Source organism: Sapajus apella, unplaced genomic scaffold (assembly GCF_009761245.1).
Source record: "Sapajus apella isolate SASKATOON/1434 unplaced genomic scaffold, GSC_monkey_1.0 scaffold19, whole genome shotgun sequence".
Lineage (NCBI taxonomy): Eukaryota > Metazoa > Chordata > Mammalia > Primates > Cebidae > Sapajus > Sapajus apella.
Genome location: NW_022436959.1, coordinates 18,649,677 through 18,671,295, shown reverse-complemented (window position 1 = coordinate 18,671,295; position 21,619 = coordinate 18,649,677). Strand labels below are relative to the sequence as shown.

Here is a 21,619-nt window from a genome sequence, read left to right as displayed (position 1 = left end):
TGTGTGTGTATGTATTTGAGTTGGAAGCAATGAGAGCATTTTTGTATGTTGAGGGGAGACAAACAGTACACCCTGAGAGGTTGAAGATACAGAAGCATGGATGATTGATGGAGTACCTCCCTAAGGGAGCGGGGAGGGATGAAATCCAGATCACAGGTGGTGGGATTAGCCTTGGCTAAGAGGAGAGACAACGCTTCAACTGAAAAATGTGGAAAAGAGGTAAGGATGGATGTGGGTGCTGATAAGAGTGTAGAGGAGGGGGCAGGAAGTTGAGGGAGTTGCTGTCTGTTGGCATCTATTTCCTTTGTGAAGTAGAAGGTGAGGTCATTTGCTGAGTGGGGTCAAGGGTTTACTGAGAATGGAGAATGATGTGGATTTGGAAGGGTGGCTATGAGGGAAAAGATGGAGGAAGGGAACTTTGGACACATAGATTGCCTAGCTGCCCTGAAAGGCCAGCTGAGGACGAAGACTGGATTTTTAACCAAGAGCACCTATTTGGGTGCCCACATGGCTTTCTCTAACAGCACACTGCTACATATTTAAATAGTGAGACTGATCATAACTTGCAGATTTTGCAGAAAAAATGAGACTAATCATGAGGGCTTTCTGCATAAGGCCCTGTGGAAACACTGTTATTTTGAGTGCCTGAAATAATAAACAATAGAGTTTGTGCTGGAAAGGGACAGAAATCAAGCCAGAAGAGGGCTGAAGGGAATGGAAGCCAGATGCGGTCTACAAATCCAGTATTGGGAGACAGGGAGTGAGAGGACTTGAATGAGGAGAGGTTTGAGCTATGAATGGAATATTGGATGGCATGATTCTAGTTATGAAAAAGTGCTTGGTGGAGGTGAGAGGTCTCATTAGCTGGTGTCTCTATGGACTCTCCTAGTGAGTGTGGCTACTAGACAGTGAAAACACATTTTCCTATCACATGGTACACAGAAACACTCCCAGAAAGAAACAAAATCCTATGTGTACATTAAATCACACTCATGCTTTCTACTCTCTCCACATATATACACATATACACACACATACACACATTCATGCACATATGTATACATACACACATATAGATTCATAAATATGACTTGAAATATTATTCAGAAAATAACACGTTAACAACAGACTCCCAACCAAGAATAAAGAACACTGGACTTCATTTCTGTCTATTTTATTTTACTTTACTCTAAGTTCCAGAATACATGTGCAGAATATGCAGGTTTGTTACACAGGTATACAAGTGTATTGGTGGTTTGCTGCTCCCTCCCCTCACCTGCTACCCCCCAACGGGCCCTGGTGTATGATGTTTGCCTCCCTGTGTTCACATGTTCTCACTGTTCAACTCCCACTTACGAGTGAGAACATGCAGTGTTTGGTTTTGAGTTCCTGTGTTATTTTGCTGAGGATGATGGCTTCCAGCTTCATCCATCTCCATGCAAAGGACATGATCTCATTCCTTTTTATGTCTGTGTGTAGTATGGAGTCTCTTTCAATTCCAGATATTTAAGTGCTCTATAATTTAATGTAACACTTTCATATCAGAAAACTTAATTTTCTCATTGGCAAAATGGGTTAAATTGTATCTATTTAACAGGTCTTTTTTAAGAACTAGATTAAAATTTAGAAACATATCTCAGAGTTTTTGAAGCCCTAAATATTATAGCTTAATTTACTTATTCAACATATATTGATTGGGCACTATGTTTGTATTTGTGTTTGGGGAACTGATTGTGAACAAATTAGACACAATCTTCTCCCTTACATGTTTAGAATCAAATGGGGGGAATTTAAGGGCTTATCATATAATAAAGCACCTTTCTTGCCCTGTTTTGAACTCCTGGCCTCAAGTAGTCCTTCCACTCTGGTGTCCCAAAGTGGTGCGATCACAGACATGAGCCACAGCACCCAGCCCTACCCTGTGTTTCTATGCTTTGCCTTCTCCCAAGACTTAAGCCAGAGTTCTGCCAGGGTCCCCCTACACTCAGGGGGGTCTTCTGAGAAATGTCAGTGTCTTAGTTAGTTCTCATGATGCTGATAAAGACATACCAAGGCTGGGTAATTTATAAAGAAAAAGAGGGTTAATGGACTTACAGTTCCACATGGCTGAAGAGGCCTCACAATCATGGTGAAAGGCAAGTAGGAGCAAAGGCATGTGTTACATGATGGCAGGCAAGAAAGCCTATGCAGGGGAACTGCCCTTTATAAAGCAATCAGATCTCATAAGACTTATTCATTATCACGAGAACAGTACGGGAAAAACCCACCCCATTATTCAGTTACCTTCCACCAGGTCCCTCCCATGACACCTGGGAATTATGAGAGCTACCAATTCAAGATGAGATTTGGGTGGGGACACAGCTCAACATATCAGTCAGGGAAGAAGGACTTTGGTTACCTGTGATCACAATTTGTTAATATTTCATCTTATGTTACTTTTATATTGATTTAATTATTCGAAATCTTTTTTTTTTTTTTTTTTTTTCCTGGAGACGGAGTTTCACTCGTTACCCAGGCTGGAGTGCAATGGCGTGATCTCAGCTCACCGCAACCTCCGCCTCCTGGGTTCAGGCAATTCTCCTGCCTCAGCCTCCTGAGTAGCTGGGATTACAGGCACGCGCCACCGTGCCCAGCTAATTTTTGTATTTTTAGTAGAGGCGGGGTTTCACTATGTTGACCAGGATGGTCTCGATCTCTTGACCTCATGATCCACCCGCCTTGGCCTCCCAAAGTGCTGGGATTACAGGCGTGAGCCACCGTGCCCGGCCCTATTCAAAATCTTAAACGCAGCTCATCTTCAAAATGATTATTTTCACATGCTTATATTCTTCATACACACATGCACACATATACAGATGCACACAAACACAAATATATGCATACACACACACACACATATATATATATATATATGTATATACTACATATTCTGGTAAAAAAAATTCATGCATAATCAAAGCCCAAAGGAGATTAAATATTCAGAGTATTAGCACATTAACATTCAGCACATTGGGGATAATGTCCATGTTAATGTATCTGTATCTAAAAAATGACTGGCATTCATACCTAGGATTTGAAAGTACATCAAGGCTGGGCATGGGGGCTCACACCTGTAATCCTAGCACTTCAAGAGGCCGAGGCAGGTGGATCACCTGAGCTCAGGAGTTCGAGACCAGCCTGGACAACATGGAGAAACCCTATCTCTACCAACAATACAAAAATTAGTTGGGTGTGGTGGTGCACACCTGTAATCCCAGCTACTTGAGAGGCTGAGGAAGGAGAGTTGTTTGAACCTGGGAGGTGGAGGTTGCAGTAAGCCGAGATTGCACCATTGCACTCCAGCCTGCACAACGGGAATGAGACTCCTTCTCAAAAAAAAAATAAATAAAAAATAAAGTACATCAAATACTCTTTGATGAGCTAAGTGAAGTGAAAATGTACATGCTATGCCCCTAACAAGGAAAGCCACTTGAGTTTAAATAAGAAAAAAAGCACATGGATAGAGAAAATGTTAATGCAGAACATTTTGTTGCTTTACTATTCGGTAATAAAGATTAGCCAATTAGGAATATGTATATACATGTGTATACTTAACCATATAAATAAATACAGATTTTAAACTAACAGTCACAAAGGATATCATGCATTTCAAATTTGCATACAAATAGTACTTCCTAAAATTGGCAATTCAATTTACTCATAATCTGAATATCTTCTGCAGGTGTAATAACAATTCTCAGTACGTCTAGATGCCTATAATATGCTTAGCAGTGGCCTAAATATTTTAAGTGGATTACCTCATTTAATTTTGACAACAATCTCTCTGCAGAAGATACTATTGTTATTGAAAATTTACAAATTCAAAAGATGGGACAACTGAGACTTTAAGGAATTAAATAACTTATCTGTCATAGTTATTGTTCCTCATTGCTCCAAAACAGAGAGAACATCTTCTCAATTCAACAAATCATGTTGATTCTGCCTTCTAAATATCGCTTAGGTCCACTTTCCTCTCTCCAACCCACTGCTGCAACTCTGGTTCTGGCAACTGTTAGCTGGGTTAAAGTCAAGTCTCTGATAGTCAGACTCCTGGAGTTTAATAACTCAAGTGGTTGATTAGTGGTTACAAGTAAGTTCATATTAGTTTTGATGACTAACCTCCTGCTGTCACAATAATCCTAACACCATAGTCAGTGACTCTCAGGTACTTCTAGGTCTTCCTTTAGCAACTCTTGTATGTGTTGAGGAATGAGTCTGCACTCACTTGAGAGACATGAATACCAGCTGTGATCTCCCACACCCACCACTCCTGCCCATACTTGGGGTTGCTGCTTCACAGTTCTCAAAACTTTACAATCCTCAGAATGCAAAGTGACTCTTCATTCCTTTTAGCCCTCAGTGACATGTTTTTTTTTTTGTTTTTTTTTTTTTAGTCACAAACGAGGAACGCTTTCTTCCAAACATTCATTTTGCCACGAAAGGTCCAAAAGACCAGCACTTGTGCTGTAAATTTTATATGAAACAGTTCTTTCTGCTTCTACCTGAAAGTGTTTTCCCTTGGTGCTCAAATAATCATTTACTGGATCAAGATAGAACAGACTTCATTCACTGCTGTTCATTCCCTGTCTTTTCCCATCTCTTCTCTCATTTCTCACTACAATTTTTTTTTCCTGCAGCAAAAACAATCAACCAAACAAAGACAAAACAAACTCATATCAACCAATGCAAATGTCCAGTGGATGTAATGGAGCAGTGGGCAGGATGAAGGAGGTGTAGTAAACCCCTTCGCCCACTGGTCATGGCTCATCAGGTTTGCCCACAGCCAGTCTTTGAATTGCAATTTAACTGAATAGGGGTACTTTAAGTTCTCCTTAAATGCAAATATAATTACATTTTTTTCATTCCTTGATATATGTCAGTGACTTCCCATAGTTTAAGTGAAAACCTCAAAGATGTTGACAAATGTATTCATTAACCACTTTCAGTTTTTGCTCTTTTGTCAGTTGCAACAACCTTCTCTACCAACCCTACTTCAAACTCCATGTTCTAGAGAAGGGATGGCCTCTAGCATGTGGGACTATTGCAATAACATGCAAATAGCAGTGCATAGAGCTATTGGAGAATGCCATGGTCACTTATTCTGCAAGTTTATAATAATTCCTATTTCAGTGTCAATTCAGAAATAGCTATTAATTACTAAAAGCATGATTTAAAATCTGCAGGTATAACCAATAACAAGCTTACTTAACATCTAAGAATGATGGGAACTGTTTTGGCCTTTAAGTTGTAAACAAGTATTATGATGATGACTCTGCTGAAGAACCAAGCAGATGAAAAACAATGCCAGTAACACTAGGTATTTCAGGTTCATTGACATGTTATAAATCAAATAAAGTTAAGCTTGCCAATAATTAAATTTAATCACTTTGTCATATTAAATATATTGCTTATTTGCCTCAGAAGTATAATTCTGAAAAGCAATTTTCGATACTTTACAAATTACAATAATAGCATGTATATAAATGTGCATAGTAATATTATTTTGTGTTCTTTAGGGAGATGAAATACGTTTTATATGTAAGAGATTATTCTTGTAAGCCAGGAATTATTTCAGTGAGATTTACTTTGTTTCTATTGATTCTATTTAGAGGTGAATCTGTTGCACTAAAACCCAATAATACCAGACAAGGTCTTAAACCAAATCGTTAAGCCTTGTCTAATCATATTATATTATCCATTTGTTCTTTGTTCCATTTGATGAGCATAGTTCAAATCAGGTAACTGAAGTTAATGTAACTTGACGCAAAAGCAATGCAAGCTGTATAGCAGAACAGAAGAGTCTATTTTGTGGGCAGTGACCACTAAAAATAATTGTGAGAAATGAGTGTCATAAAGAAAAATTTGACTGTTGATAGATGTGACAATTTATGACAACTAATGAGACCACTTAGCAGAATGTGTATACCTTTGGTTGCTATAGGTCAAATTATTAAACAGTGTTGTTAGGATAATAGTTTGGTGATGAGCATTGCAGATAAGTTGATAAAAATTACTGATGCATGAGACTACAGGGACTATTTTAGAAACCAATTATTAGAAGATATATAAGAATACAGACAGAAAACAGTTAAGTACGTGAGGTAATATATGTTAATTAGGTTGATTTAGCCATTCCACAATGTATACGTAGATCGAAACATCATGTTTAACACCTTAAATATATACCACTCTTATTTATCAATTACAATTAATTTTTCAAAAGAATAGAGCCATCACAACAGATTTAGAAAGTTTTGTCTTGTCATCCTCATAAGGATGTAGGGCATTTATGCAAAAAGATTTACTAATATAAAAATCTTAATCATAATAAAAATATATATAAGAAAAATCAACATGCATATAATTCTGCATAAGGAGCTAAATGAGCATAGAGGCTGAGAAGCACCATAGTAGGTGGTCACTGAAGTGGGTACAGACTGTTAAACAATATCTAGTTGTGACTAGTCATGCTGATGCTGTGGCATCAGTCATGGAGACCAGAGAGAAGAAAGAAGATTGGCTGAGTAACAGCTTGTTATAATGTATTTTGCTAACAGATAGAAGATTGGCTCAATAACAGCTTGTTATAATGTATTTTGCTAACAGAGTCAATCTGAGTTTTAAAAAATAAATCATCGATAACAATGATATATTATTAATGATTAATTTCCTTATCCTATGTGGAGAAATCTAAGACACTACTAAAGTTTAAATAACAATACTAATTAGGTTAGTCTTCTTGCAGATAAGCCACTTATTCCTGAAGAAAAAATGCTTATAAGATACATTGTCATTTCTTTATTTTATAGAGGTGCTCTGAGAGTTCAAATACAGTTTTCCTAATTTACATCTTTGTAAAATGGTAGAGCCGGATTACAAACCCAGGAGTTTGTCTTTTCTGAAACCTGTGCCCTTTTTAATAACATCATTTAATGTGCTTAGGAAGGTGTGTGAAGATTAAGTTGCCTACTCTACACAAAATATGGGTTATTTTTCTGCTGGTATAATAATTTCTAATGCAAATCTGTTCTGTTAACATTCAATTCTCAGACCCAAACTCCTGGAATCTAAAACTATTCATTGACTTGCTATAGCGCTTAGGTTTGAAAGTCAGTCTCTTTAGACGGGGTCCAAGTGCTGCATGGTCTCCACCATTCTACTCATTCTCAAGAATCTCTATAACCCACAGTCTTATGGAGTCTTATGAATAAGGGCTGTTCACCCTTATAAATAGCCATGCTGACCTGCACCTGGCTCTGTGGCATTTGCCAGATGTCGTATTTACCAGAGTGGCTTTCCACATGCTATTCTCTCTACATGGAACATTCTTCTTTCCCTCTTTGCCAAGCTAAATCCTTCTCATTCTTCATGTCTTGGCTCAGAGAAGCTTTTCTTGATTGCTCATAATTTAGGATCCTGTACCACTCTTCATAACTCTTATCTCCTTGCTCTTTTATAATTATTTTGTGTGGAACTTGGATGAATATTTGTCTCCCTCAGCAGACTGCAAATTCAGAAGAGGAGTGACTGGATCTGTTAAGTTTGCTATTGTATCTTCCAATTTCTACCACAGTGCCTAACACCTACTAAGCTTTTAATATACTGGATAGATGAATGTATAAATGAGTTCCAAGAAAACCAACAAATAATTACAGGAGTGTTTGACCCACAGTGGCAAGTTTTCATTATATATAATACATCTTCTTACACGCTATGGTTTGAGCTGTGTGCCTCCTCAAACACTTATTTATTTTAACGGGAAAGAGTGTGTGTGTGTGTGTGTGTGTGTGTGTGTGTGTGTGTGTGTGTGTGTGTGTGTGTTTTAAGAGGATGCTTGTGGTTAAATGCCAAAATAAATACATGTTAAACAATAGTCTCTCTTTTTCTCTGCTTTTTATTTAAAATTTTTTTTTGTTAGCCAAACATTTTAACATGAACTATCAGCAACTGGCTCCCAGTTCAATGACAAAAGAGATTTGGAGTATCTTGACTTTGACCCATGCATGCTTTGGGAGGAAGGGTAAAACAGAGATAAAGTCAAACTTTTCTTGAGTTTTACATGCTTGGTAATTTGCACACAAACAATTGGGTCTAGACACCAGTGGTGAAAATTGTGATTCTCCTAATGTATGTTTAGTAAGATGCTTTCTTGGGATGAGAGGGTATAAAGATTAATGTCTGATCCTGCAAGAATTGGGATCCTACTTACTTGACCCAACATGTGATATGTCTCAACCCATGGATTTAAAAAAATCCATCCGTGACACATTATCAATGTTAAATCTAGTGTATTAACAAAGAAACCTAAAAGTTGTAATTAGTGTATTTTAGTAAGTCCACTTACTCCGTTTTTTTCCTTAAATCTGCGCTTCATATTTTTTAATTAATGACCTCTGATGAAAATTATGGACCATATCTTCAGAAAAGTTCAGAGATGAACATTCTCACATAATTTTACACACAATTTCAGGAGTCTTACATCCACTAGAATTCTTCCACAGATCCTAGACTGAGAATATCTATTCAAGATAAGTCTATCCAATTCATGTGCCTTAAATAGAAATGATTTATATTACTTGTCATCTCTCTCTCATTATGATGTTTTATATCCAGACTCTAATTATCAAAAGGGAGGAATAAAGGAAATGCTCGAGAGCTCCATCATATTCAAATGAAACCTCTTTTTCCCCTCCCTCTCTTCAGCCTATTGTTACTAGACCAGAGCTCTACTGTTCATCCGGTACTGTTCATTGGCTGCCAACAAGTCAAGGGATACTAATCTAGGCCATTGTACAATTTCATCTTTCTCTGGACTGTTATATAATTAAAATAATTTCAATCTGCTCTCTTGAACATTTTTTCTACAGGCAATTGTGAAAATATAGAAGTTAAAAAGCAAATGAAGGATCAAAAATATAATTTGTTTTCTTTTCTATTGTGAAAGAAATTACTCATTGTGGACTTGTTATTTATTTAATTTCAAAATTGGAATGTAGTTTCTTTTGTATTTTGTACTACAGAAAAATTCCTATTGATTTAAAGTGGTCATTTTCCAAGAATGCTTCAAGGCGGCTGAATTTTAAACATTTCTAAAGCAACCAGTTTGTCACAATTACAAACGCATAGTCCAACCAAATTAGTAATTTATTTCTCCTGAAACCTTTATGTCTGAGGATGCCAGAAGCAATTTAAATATTCTGTATAAAGGTAATAACTTTTATCAACATTCTACCTAATTAAGAAACAATGTTGTTAAACAGGTGCAGCTTCATATAGGTCAATGCCAACACTAAACTAAATCCCTAAACCTCAATCCAGAATCATGGGTTAACTAAACACACACACTCTCTCCCATTTAGCATGCTACAAACACTGGTTACTGTTGAATCCAATTCCCTCTGCTTCTGTTGGTGATACTTTAGCTGAAAGCTTTGCAGCATCCAGCTAACAATAGCCTTGCCCTGTAAGACACATTATTGTTTATGGATTCTTCGTGATTTTAAAACAACAATATTTGATTTGCAACATTTTACCTCTTGTTAGTACTTTTTTTTTTTTTTTTTTTGGTATTTTGTTTGCTGGCATGAAAAACGTACTAGGCAAAGACTCCTGTTTAAAATGAGAACCTGAGAAGAAGAGAGTGACCTACCCTCACTGGAAGTGACCAGTGAGTACATGAGGCAATACTTCATCTCCTTAGAGGCTCACCTCTTTTAAAAGGGGCTACCACTTGGCTCTGGAGGAAAGATTGGTACAAAATAGTGAGTGCCTTCTGTTGCTGGTGAGCACACACCTGTTAATCCAGCTTCCCTGAACTGTGCACCACACTTGCATACTAGAATTCAGAAATGTTATCTGTAGCTAGGGAGGAGGGGGGATAATAAAGATTCTCACATGTTTGTTAAAGATACCCTCTATCTTAACCAAATTTTTACTGAGCACTTCACCTTCCACCCCTTATGCATTGATTTACAATTTTTGTAAATCATAAGTGATAAAAAATATTTTAGCATAAACACACACATATATATAATAGTACAGATGTACAAATATTTAAAAATTGGCAGACTATGTAATGTATAACTACATCAATATGTGATGTTACAAAACATGCACACCAATAGATATTAAGAAAGATGAGATAAAAATAAAACAAACATTTTAAAATAAATTTTGAGTTAGTGGGTTAGAAACTTTTTTACTAGGTTTTTAAAAGTGTTGTTTTTAACAACTTTATTAATAGATTCACATACACTATATGGTTTACTCATTTCTATGTACAATTCGGTGGTTTTGCATATAGTTAGAGTTGTGCAACCATCACCACAGTCAATATTAGAACATTTTCATCACGCCCTAAAAGAAACTCTGTCCCCATTAGCAGTAACTTCATCCTCCTACAACCCTAGACAACCACTAGTCTACTTTTTGTCTCCATAAATTTGTGTGTTCTGCATATTTTATGTAAATCAAATTGTATGGTATGTGATATTTTGTGACTGTTCTCTCATGCTCTAAAGGTTCATCCATATTTCAGCGTCTATCAGTGTTTCATTTATTTTTATGGCTAGATAATATTGTATTTTATGGATATAGCATAATTTATGTATCCATTTATCTATTGGTAAATGGATAAATGGGTGGGAAGCACCCACCTTGGCCTCCCAAAGTTCTGGGTGGACATTTGCATTGTTTATACTTTGGGCTTTCACGAATAGTGCTGCTATGAACACTCAAGTACAAGTTTTAATGTGGAAGTATTTCTTCATTTTTTTTAGGTATATACATACAATTGAAATTGCTGGGTCATATGGTAACTTTATATTTAACTCTTTGAGGAAGCACAAACTGTTTCAAAAGTGGCTGCATCATTTTACACCCTCACCAGCAGCGTATGGAAGTTCCAATTTCTCTGCATCTTCCACAGCACTTGCTTTTTATCTTTTATTTATAATAAACATTCTAGTTGGTGTGAACTTGTAAATCATTGGAGTTTTGATTTACAAATCTCTGATAGCTAATGATGTGGGCATCTTTTCACATGCCTATCTTCTTTAGATAAATGATTGTTCAGAAACTTTAGCCATTTTTAAATTGGGTTGCCTCTTTAGTATTGATTATTGAGTTATAAGAATTCTTCATATATTCTGGATATAAGTCTCTTATCAGATATGTGATTTGCATATATTTTCTCTAACTTGTGGTTCATCTTTTCACTTATTTTATGGTATCCTTTGGAGCACAACATTTTTACCTTGATGAAGCCTAATTAACCTTTTTTTTTTTGAGACAGAGTTTTGTTTTGTCCCCCAGGCTGCAGTGCAATGGTGTGATCTTTGCTCACTGCAACCTCCGCCTCCCATGTTCAAGTGATTCTCCTGCCTCAGCCTCCCTAGTAGGTGGGATTACAGGTGCACACCACCACGCCTGGCTGATTTTTGTATTTTTGGTAGAGATGGGGTTTCTCCATGTTGGCCAGGCTGGTCTCAAACTCCTGATGTCAGGTGATCCTACCACCTCAGCCTTCCAAAGTGCTGGGATTACAGGCTTGAGCCACCTTGCCTGGCCTAACTAATCTATTTTTTTGGTCACTTTTGCTTTGGGTCTTACATGCAAGAAAATGTACTCCTCTATTTCATCTGAGAGTATTACAGTTTTAGATCTTACATTTAGTTCTGTGATCCATTTGGAGTTAACTTTTGTGTATGGCATGAGGAATGGAGTTTTATTGTATTCTTTTGCAAAAATGCGATGGTGATTATGCAGTTGTCCCCATTCCATCTGTTAAAAAGTCTTTCATGGAGGAAGAATTTTAAAAATATTTGGCCCTACTGAATTGTCTTGGCACCTTTGTTGAAAATCAATTGATTGTAAATGTGTTTATTCCTGGATTCTTAATTCAATCCCATTGATCTACATGTGTATCCTTAAGCAAGGACCACACTGTTTTAATTACTGTAACTGTACAGTATAGTAAGTTTTGAAATTAGACTCTTCTTCCTATATTAGGATATATTCATAGAGTTTATGTATCTGACCTTTGATGCAGGAATTGGGTAGAAATGCTAGCGTTTATCCATATAGCAAATACTGGTATAATTTATTTGCTTTCTTATATTTTAATTTAAAAATTAAATATGAGAAGCTCTGGTATTTTCTACCGTACCTGAACAGATTGGCTCATACTATTGAATCAAACTATTTTCTTAAAGTTTGCATTTTAATTTATTTAATTTTAGTTGCATTTAATGTTAACATTTTTATTTTTTATTTTTTTTGTTTCAAATCATATTAAGTTCCCAATTTATAATCTTCTTAATTTTTTAGTCCCTTTAATATCATTAACTGTTTCCTCACTGAGGGAATTTAATGATAACACTTGAAAATTTAAAGACAAAATGTACTTAATTGTACATATGACTGTGTTCATTTATCTATCAGTGAAGTTATTTTACAGTTGTTACAAAGTAATGTGTATCTTATGAATATATGACCTAAAAGTAAATTCACATACTTTAACTTACTAAAAAAAAATGTATTACCAAACTCAATTTTATGCTTTTTAAATTTTTTTCTTCTTTTTTAGAGACAGAGTCTCACTCTGTCACTCAGGCTGGAGTATAGTGGCCTGATCATGGCTCACTACAGCTTCAACCTGCTGGGCTCAAGTGATCCTCCCACTTCAGCCTCCTGGGAATACAGGCATGTGCCACCATGCCAACTAACTTTTTTGTTGTTTAACTTCTTACAGAGACAGGATTTCCCTATGCTGCCCAGTCTGGTCTTGAACTCCTGGGCTCAAGCGATCCTCTGCCTTGGCCTCCCAAAGTGCTGGGATTATAGTGTGAGCTGCTGTGCCCAGACTATTTTTATTTTTTCATTTATTTTTACTTTTTCTCTCTTAATTTTTTTTCTTCTGCAAAAATGTAGTGTTTTCAACAAAACTATCTGTATATGGAAATTTAGTTATCATAATAATATTGGTGTTTTGTATATGACAATCCTGCTATAAGCATTAACTCTATTTTTAAAAATTTATTAAACACTTAACATTTATTTAAAAGAATAAATATTACAACAATGAACACTCATAACCTCCAGCTTAAGAAATAAAACACTACAGGTACAATTCAAGTTTCCTATGTATCTCTCTCCTATTGCCCCTCCCATTCTTTCTCTTCTGAATTTGCTGTTTATTTTTTCATGTATGTCTTTATTTTTTATTAATTTCATTTACATATTTAATATGTTATATTAATTTGCAAATTTTGAAAAATATTGTCATATATTCTTTTGCTTTTTTTCACTCACCATATTTACTATAGTTTATAGTAAATATAAACTATTTGTGCTAAATGTTAGTGAATTGTTCTTTAAAGTGTTAAAACAATTACTCTCCTCCAAGAAGTCTATGAGTTTCTCTTGCTCTATATTTTCAGAGTATGCATTATGATTTGCGATTTCCGTTATTTTCTCTTGCTAAGTTGCACAATGATACGGACTATAGCCCATTAAGTAAGTACCCACATGTCTGGAAACAAATGTGATCATCCAGAGCAAAGTGAAAACCCAGAAGCTATACATTTGGTCCCTGAGCAATAGCAACAAGAAAGCAAAACAAAACAACGCAGAAAAAAAATCACCGTTACTACAAAAAAAGAAAAAAAAATAGAACCATGTAAACTCCTTAAACCAGGGACTTTATCACCTCATAGTGTCCACTAACAAGCCACCCCCAGTAAATATTTCATTCTAAGCCACAACATTGTGCTTGTCATACAAAGAGCTTCTATAACTTTCCCTACCCACTTTCAAATGACTGCAGTGCCTATGCTCTACTACTTAGAATGGTGGAGCCACAAAGGCATTGATGTTTTTACTTGGCATTATTTGAGGAATTTACAAAATAGGTGAATAATAACTATTTTGTCAAAGTAATTACGTAACTTTTATCAGTGGGAGTGGATAGATGTTTGGGCACAGTGGCCTTAGACCACAACAAATAAAGAAAAATTGTCTTACACATCTCAGTTAGCTGGGAATATTTTCCAAAATGACAATCTGGCAAAATAACCCAACAAAACAAAGTCCCCAGTTGAATCACCTGAAAAAGAAAGACTAATATTTTTACTGCTAAAAAATAGAGTCAATAGAGAATATATAAAATAGATGCTAATCAAAAATGCTTTTGTGGGGAGCATGTTAACTATTCACTTAAGGGGGCATGATACATTTTCTAATGGTACTCAATAGATAAAATGTTAACTTGGGTATTCATCCAATTTGTATTAACAATAGATTCTGAACTGTTTGACGTTTTAATTTTTCAGCACTGTAAGAGAAAAACATGCTCTTTCATATTTATTGAGAAGTATAAACATGGATAAAGTTATCTCTCATTAAAAGTACTAATAGTAAAAAACCTGGTTTAGTAAAACACTTTAATCCATTCCAGAGACAAAAGAAAAATGTAATCTCTGCTTTCAATCTCAAGAAGGATGCTTTTGATAATAAGTCTGGATATCTATCCTAAAATAAAAGTGACCTGGAATTTAATGATAACTCAGTGACTAATACGTACTATAATAATATGTGGTTTACTGCATTGTTATGACTTTCCTTAAACATTAAAAGCCATATTTCATTTGTAAAAGTGTATAATTGCAATCAACTCTTTGAAAGTGAATAAAAATCTCTATTCTATAGTGCTATTTTGAAAAAATGTCCGAAAACGTTTGGCCCATCTCTGTTCATAGTTCCAGTAATTATGAATCTGTCCTAATATAGTGTTTGAATGATTTGACTATTTAGTTTAAATAACATTTACTATTTTTTAAAATTAGTTTTAATATAGGTGATAAGCAGAAAACTTGGAAACGACATAAAAGTAGAAAGGAAAAATAATCCTCAAATCACTAGAACTTTCCCTGCATTATCTCTTGGCTCTAAAACAAAATAATTTTAGGATTTTGTCCTTTGGTAATCATTTAATCTAGACTCTAATTCTCATTTTCTTCTCAGCTACTTCTTGATTACTTTGTGCTGTGATTGCTTGTGTTTTTTGTTTTATCCTATCCTTATTATAAGATCTTAAGGATGATTATATAGATGTCTCTCTCTCCTTATTATGCATTCATTTTTAACTGAAAATATATATTATTAAAGACTACTATGTGTGAAACACTGCATGGGAAAGATAGGCATGGGAATATACAACAGCCAAATGTCATCTCTTCATGGAACTTACTAACTGCAGCTAAGGTATAAGTACCTAAATTTTGGGTGTCAACCCACAACATCCTTAATCTACTTTGCTGTCTGTACAACATAGCACAAGGACTGTTGCCTTTTGCTTGAGCAATAGATATTGGATGAATATTTATCAGTAATAAATAAATTAATATTGAACAAATAGTTATTTGTTTCTATTCTATATTGCCATATTCCTTCTGGTAGACATTGGACAGGTTGTATTCTGCTTGCTGAATTGTGAAGTTTTATACAATGATGTAACATTTATATAATGCTTTTGAGTTAGCAAACTGTTATTCCATTATCTTATAGTGTTGCAGTGAAGCTCAAGTAAAGCAATAAATATTTACTAATAAAAAAAAAAAGAAGGGTAATAGGTGGTGTTATTTAAATGGAGTCCTTACAGTATCAAGCTACTCATTAAGAGATAAAATATTTAGTAACCCCAGTCATCTAAAACATGGCCATGTGATTTTTTTTTAAAATGGCCTTTAATTTCCAAATATCTATTGCACTTTCTTAATGCACAAATACAATGACATAGCTTCTAAAAGGTATGAGAAAATATATAAAACGCAGCAGAAAATAAGTTAAAAGATGAGTTATATCTAGTTTCTGGTTCAATGAGCTTTCAACATTATTCAAGGAAAGATCATTTTACACACGCACACGTGTCAGCACACACACGCACAATGTATTTAGAGCTTCTCCTTTCATTCCTCACTTGGTTAATTCCAACTTGTCTTTCACATTCAAATCACTTTCTTAGACAAAATTTCCCTGAACCTCTTCATCAGGTTTTTTTGGTTTTTCATAGCATCCTGAATTTTTCCTATACAGCACTCATTGTATTTATAATTACACTGTTGTATGAACATCATAAAGTATACTTAACAAACCTAGATGGTATAGCCTACCATGCACCTAAGCCCATATATTATGGCCTACTTTTCTTAGGCTACAAACCTGTACAGCATATTACTATACTGAATACTGTAGGCAATTTGTGTATCTAAACATAGAAAAGGTACAATAAAAATACAGTTTATTATAAAAGGTAAAACACAGTATATCTGGATAGAGCACTTACAATGAATGGAGCTTGCACAATTAGAAGTTGGTCTGGGTGAGTCAGTGAGTGACTGGTGAGTGAACATGAAGGCTTAGGACACTGCTGCATTGTACTGTAGACTTAATAAACACTGTACATTTAGGCTACACTAAATTGTTAAAAATAACGTAATTGTGCTATTACATTAGGTGGGCTATTACATCAGTAGGTGATAGGGATTTTTATGCTCCATTATAATCTTATGGGCCCACTGTCGTATATACGGCCTATCCTTGACCAAAGGATTGCTATGGGATACATGACTTATTTAGTATCTGTCTCCTCACTAGAGAATAAGCATAAAAAATGTTCTGCACACTAACAAAGTGTCCTGCATGGAGTGTGGGCTCAAGAAATAGTTACTGCATGCAATAACTCTAATATATAAAAGACTGTGGCAGGGAAAGGAGAGAGAAAAACAAAATGTGATGGGAATGTAACAGAAGGGGAAAACAGTTAATGTGAGTATTCAAAAAGGACTGTGAAATTTTAAGTGGACCTTAGAGGATGTGTGTAGTGCTGAATGTGGAGCTTCATAGCCACAATGTAGGGGTGATGTAGAAAGGATGGCTTGTAAGAAGCATGAATGATCATGGTCAACATATCCATTAGAGACAGCAGACACAGTGCCCAGAGCCTATGATATACTCTTAGGGGCCCACAAAATGTTTCAAATTTAAATTTCTTAATAAGAAAAAATGAATCTAATAATACGGATATATAATAATGAATCCAATGTATGCCAATGTAGGCTTAAAATGTAAGTTTTAATACAATTTTTTGGAGTCAATAATGATAAAAGTGCACAGGGTCCATGAAAGTCATACTGCAGCCTTGGGAATGATATCTGCTGTTCAGTAGACAGTGTTTTGGCTAGAACTTAGAAAAGGAATAAGTGATCTAAGGCTGAACATGTTGGTTAGCCTCAGGTCAAGGAGAGTACAAATGACAGGCTGGAGAGGTTCTTCAAATTTGGGTTGACCTTCAGAGCCTTTTTGTGTTAATGTCTTGTTTACCACAGGGCTTTAGGGAGAGAATTTTTCCAGGAAGGAATCGGACTGGTTGGTATTAGAAGTGGGGTGATCAGAGAGGAGCCTTTTGCAATGTCTTAAATGGGAGTTGAAGAAATTACAGTAGAAAGAGAAGAGATGGATATTACCAAAAATCAGATAAACATGTACGCAGGAATCTGAGATCATGTGTTGAAAAGTTCCTTTTCCCGACAGATCCCTCCCACCCATAATTATATATTTGTATTCCCTGTAACAGTAAGTTCCATATGAAAAGGGACCATGTTAATCTTACTGCTGTGTACTCAGGGCACTGAACATAAGACACTCAACAAAACAAAACAAGAGAGTTAGAGTTTTGTAAAAGTGTATAAACCATTGTAGCTAGAACTAGATCCCTGACCAATCCATTCCAATCATCGAATCAAATGGCCAAAGCCTAAATATGTGACATATACCTTCCAGTTGATTGATGGTTTGATTATTCTGTAGAGCAAAACAAAAGTAACAACAATATACGTGAATTATAACCTATCTCAAAGTTAATTTTAAGTCAGTCTTACTTTTTTCTAAATTCAGAAATCTCTGCCTATGGTCTATAATTAATTATATATTTATAATCCCAGTTCATAGATTTATATGCAGCATTAACGCCTATCATATATAGAGACAGCTACAATTACATAAAACTACATAATATGCAATGAGTACAGCTGTGTTGTATACAGATTTGTTAGCTTTCTCAGTAGGTGAGTAATTTGTACACATAGAATGTACCAGGCCTTGGGCTGGAAATACGGGATGAGTATGACATGTGATGGCACATGTTGGGTGGAAGGGGAACACCTAGTCTAGCAGGAAGTAATGTCTGCATCTAGGCCCCCACTAAATAGAAGTAATGTCTGCATCAAGTCTTGAAAGAACAAATGCTAGTCAGGCAGGAAGCAGAAGCAGAAGAGCACACACATTTCTAAAATTATAGGGATTAGCCTTGTTTACTTTGGTAACCTTTGGAGCAACAGTTTCTTTATCTATGGCAAGAGATTATCATGTTTTATACTGCTGTTCAGCTATTCTCCATATTCATTAGGAAAGATAAATATAAACAGTATAAAGATTATTAATTCCCTCATGTTGAAGAGAGAGAACATATTCACAGTGTAGAATATAAATTTTTGATAAATATTTTTATTAATAAATATTAATAAATACATTTTTAAAATATATATTTTAAATATATATTTTGAAACATATACTTTTTTTTTTTTGGACAAAGCTCTCTGTGTAGCATTGATGATTAACTAAGCTGCTTATATTTGTTTGAGAGTATCTTTTTATGGAGACAGAGAAAGAGATTAAGTGAATCTTCCATAAACTTCCAAACTATGGTTCACTGATTTGGTAACTTGGAAGGATGAAGAATAATAACAGTGTTAAATTACTGAGGATATATTTAATAACATATTTAAAAATAATTTTATAGTGTTGAAATTATATCATAAAAACTATGAAATACTCATTTTTTTCTATATCAATATATGAAGACTGTATGAAGACTGACAGGCGTCAAAGTATAATTGTGTAATTGGTCATTTGTAGAGGCATCCATAGAATTCATGAACAATATTCACTGAAATAAATTCAGGAGAGAATTTTCAGAATTGGGTCTCACTGGCAGTTTGAAAGCAGTTGAATTGTTCTCCCATGTTGTGTGGCAGTTCTGGGGCTATATTCAAAACATTGGTATCTAGGTAGGAAATGAGTCTCTGTCAACGTTACTGTAGAGGTTAAAGGTCTGTTTCTTTCAATCAGTTCAAACTGACAGGCCTCCTGCCATCACCTGCTCCTTAGCCAGGCAGACAGGCCCTGGCCGTCAGTGTGAAAACATCTGTTGAATGGATTTATTGACTGAATCTTGTTTTTTCTCTCCCTTTCTCTATTTTTTTTCTTTTTCCTTCATACCGTTTATTATGTCTCTGACCTGATGAACTTAATTTGCTGACATGTCACTCTCAGTGTCTCCCTCAATCCTTGACTCACATTTCTTTCTACTGTGCTCTTTTCTTGGCAACAGCCCTTCCTGGAGCCCCCGCGCACACAAGCACTCTCTGTGCGCCAAGCGCCGCTGGCTGCGGTTGGCATGGATGGACTAGACAAACACCGTCTTGTCTCCAGGACTCATTCTTCCCCTGCTGCCTCTGTTTTACCTCACCCAGCAATGGACTGCCCGCTCCAGCCTGGCTCTGCAACTGGTAGGAATCCCTAAAGACTCTCTCTAATAGGCAGGCTAAGTGCACCATTCTTGTAGGATTAACCGATTTAAATGCTCCGAATAACTCCAATAGCAGAACGCTGCATTTTAACCCAGTGCAACTCAAATTTTATGAGGTTATATTGGCCATAAGACAAACAGAACAACTGATAAATCTTGGGCTTAGTACTAATAGCCTTATAAATTGCTATCATCCAAGGGCCTGGAAAATATATCAACAGGTGCATGAGTTTTTTGGAAATGAAAATCCCTGCAACATTTTTTTAGCAGTGTTCCTCAATCTCTTACCTTCTGCCCAGCCACTAGGAAATTTATGATGCTTGGCTTCCTCATTTGACTCCAAAGAGCGCGCTTCAACCAGTTTGCTTTCTTGTTTTATCTCATTGTTTTCTTCTGATTCTCCATTCAAATGACTCTTGGGATTCTATAGTACCAAAGCAAACTTTACTTGATTTTATGTAAGTTACTTTCATTTCTATTTATTATGGAATCTCTGGGTGGGCTTTTTGACCAACCTCTTCCTTTGTCTACAGCTGTGTTTGATATTTCAGAAATTTCCTACAGAGGAAAACAAGCCAGATAATTCCAAGGCCAAAGGAAGGTTAAGTGTGGAACACACACATAAAAAAGGGTGCTATTCCCTCTGCAAAGGAACTGTGCTATAAATATATGCATGGATAATTATTTCTTTTTGTCCACTCTACTCCATTCTAGTTCTGTGCTCTCAGACTGTGGCTGATCAAATGAAGCATATTGTAGCCCTAAGAGACTCATAACTTGGATGCAGCAGTAGAGAATTTACACGTACCTTCCCCAAACGGTCTTTCAAGTTATCTGATTTATTTTTAAACCCATTTTCAGGCAGAGCCTGTTTTTGTGGCTTCTGTGACCTCATGCAAGCCTTTGTGCTAGGAAAAGTTAAATCTCTTTTCTAAAATCATATTCCCAAGCCTTGATATTATCTTTTATTTAAAAATCAATGAAACAGCCAAGTTAATTAACTTTGGTAGGCAACTTTAGTCAGTATGAATAGGAGCTACCTTTTATAATGTCTTATGCCATAAGAAAACATTCCATGCTAGGTGATATGAACTACATCTATTTCTTTTTTTTTTTTTTTTTTTTGAGACGGAGTTTCGCTCTTGTTACCCAGGCTGGAGTGCAATGGCGCGATCTCGGCTCACCGCAACCTCCGCCTCCTGGGTTCAGGCAATTCTCCTGCCTCAGCCTCCCGAGTAGCTGGGATTACAGGCACGCGCCACCATGCCCAGCTGATTTTTTGTATTTTTAGTAGAGACGGGGTTTCACCGTGTTGACCAGGATGGTCTTGATCTCTTGACCTCGTGATCCACCCGCCTCAGCCTCCCAAAGTGCTGGGATTATAGGTGTGAGCCACCGCGCCTGGCCCTGCATCTATTTCTTTCTCCATACTAGCCATTGCCTCTGACTCTCCTACTTGCCGGAGCATAGCAAAACTGCCCAGATATTCTGGAAAATCCAGGAACACTGGCCAGTGTTAGTGACAGCCTTTTTAATCAATCAAGCCCGGTGCTCTCCCTGTGGATTCAGAGAGTTTTTGTTCAAAACCAGATACATAATACAAAGGAATAATTTTTTGCATGTAGAAAGAGCAATAGCCTTTAAGAATTACTTATTTCTCTATTCTTTCTCCTGAAAGTGTCTTTTATTAAACCATAATATTTCAGAGAATACAGAGTAACAACCATTCTATCATAATACTATTTCTATACTGAAATAATTTTCTTAATTACAAAGGAAACTTAACTACAAATTTTCATGCTGATGTCCCCAAATTTGCTGCTGAATATTACTGTAATCCTATGGGTAAAGTTTCTTTCCTTGGTTAAGAGGGGTGGCCCTTTTCTCACATACTTTAGTGTCTTCTAGTTTTCATGTATTCCTTTGAATGAATGA

General features: G+C 35.9%; 1 protein-coding gene across 1 annotated transcript in view; it reads left to right on the top strand.

Moving 5' to 3' along the window:
* Positions 1-21,619, top strand: part of HDAC9 (histone deacetylase 9) — an 898,499-nt gene that overhangs the window by 607,862 nt on the left and 269,018 nt on the right. The window contains exon 15 of the mRNA XM_032286709.1: positions 19,487-19,664. Within this exon, the coding sequence (XP_032142600.1) occupies positions 19,487-19,664 (178 nt within the window). The remainder of the gene's footprint in view (positions 1-19,486; positions 19,665-21,619) is intronic.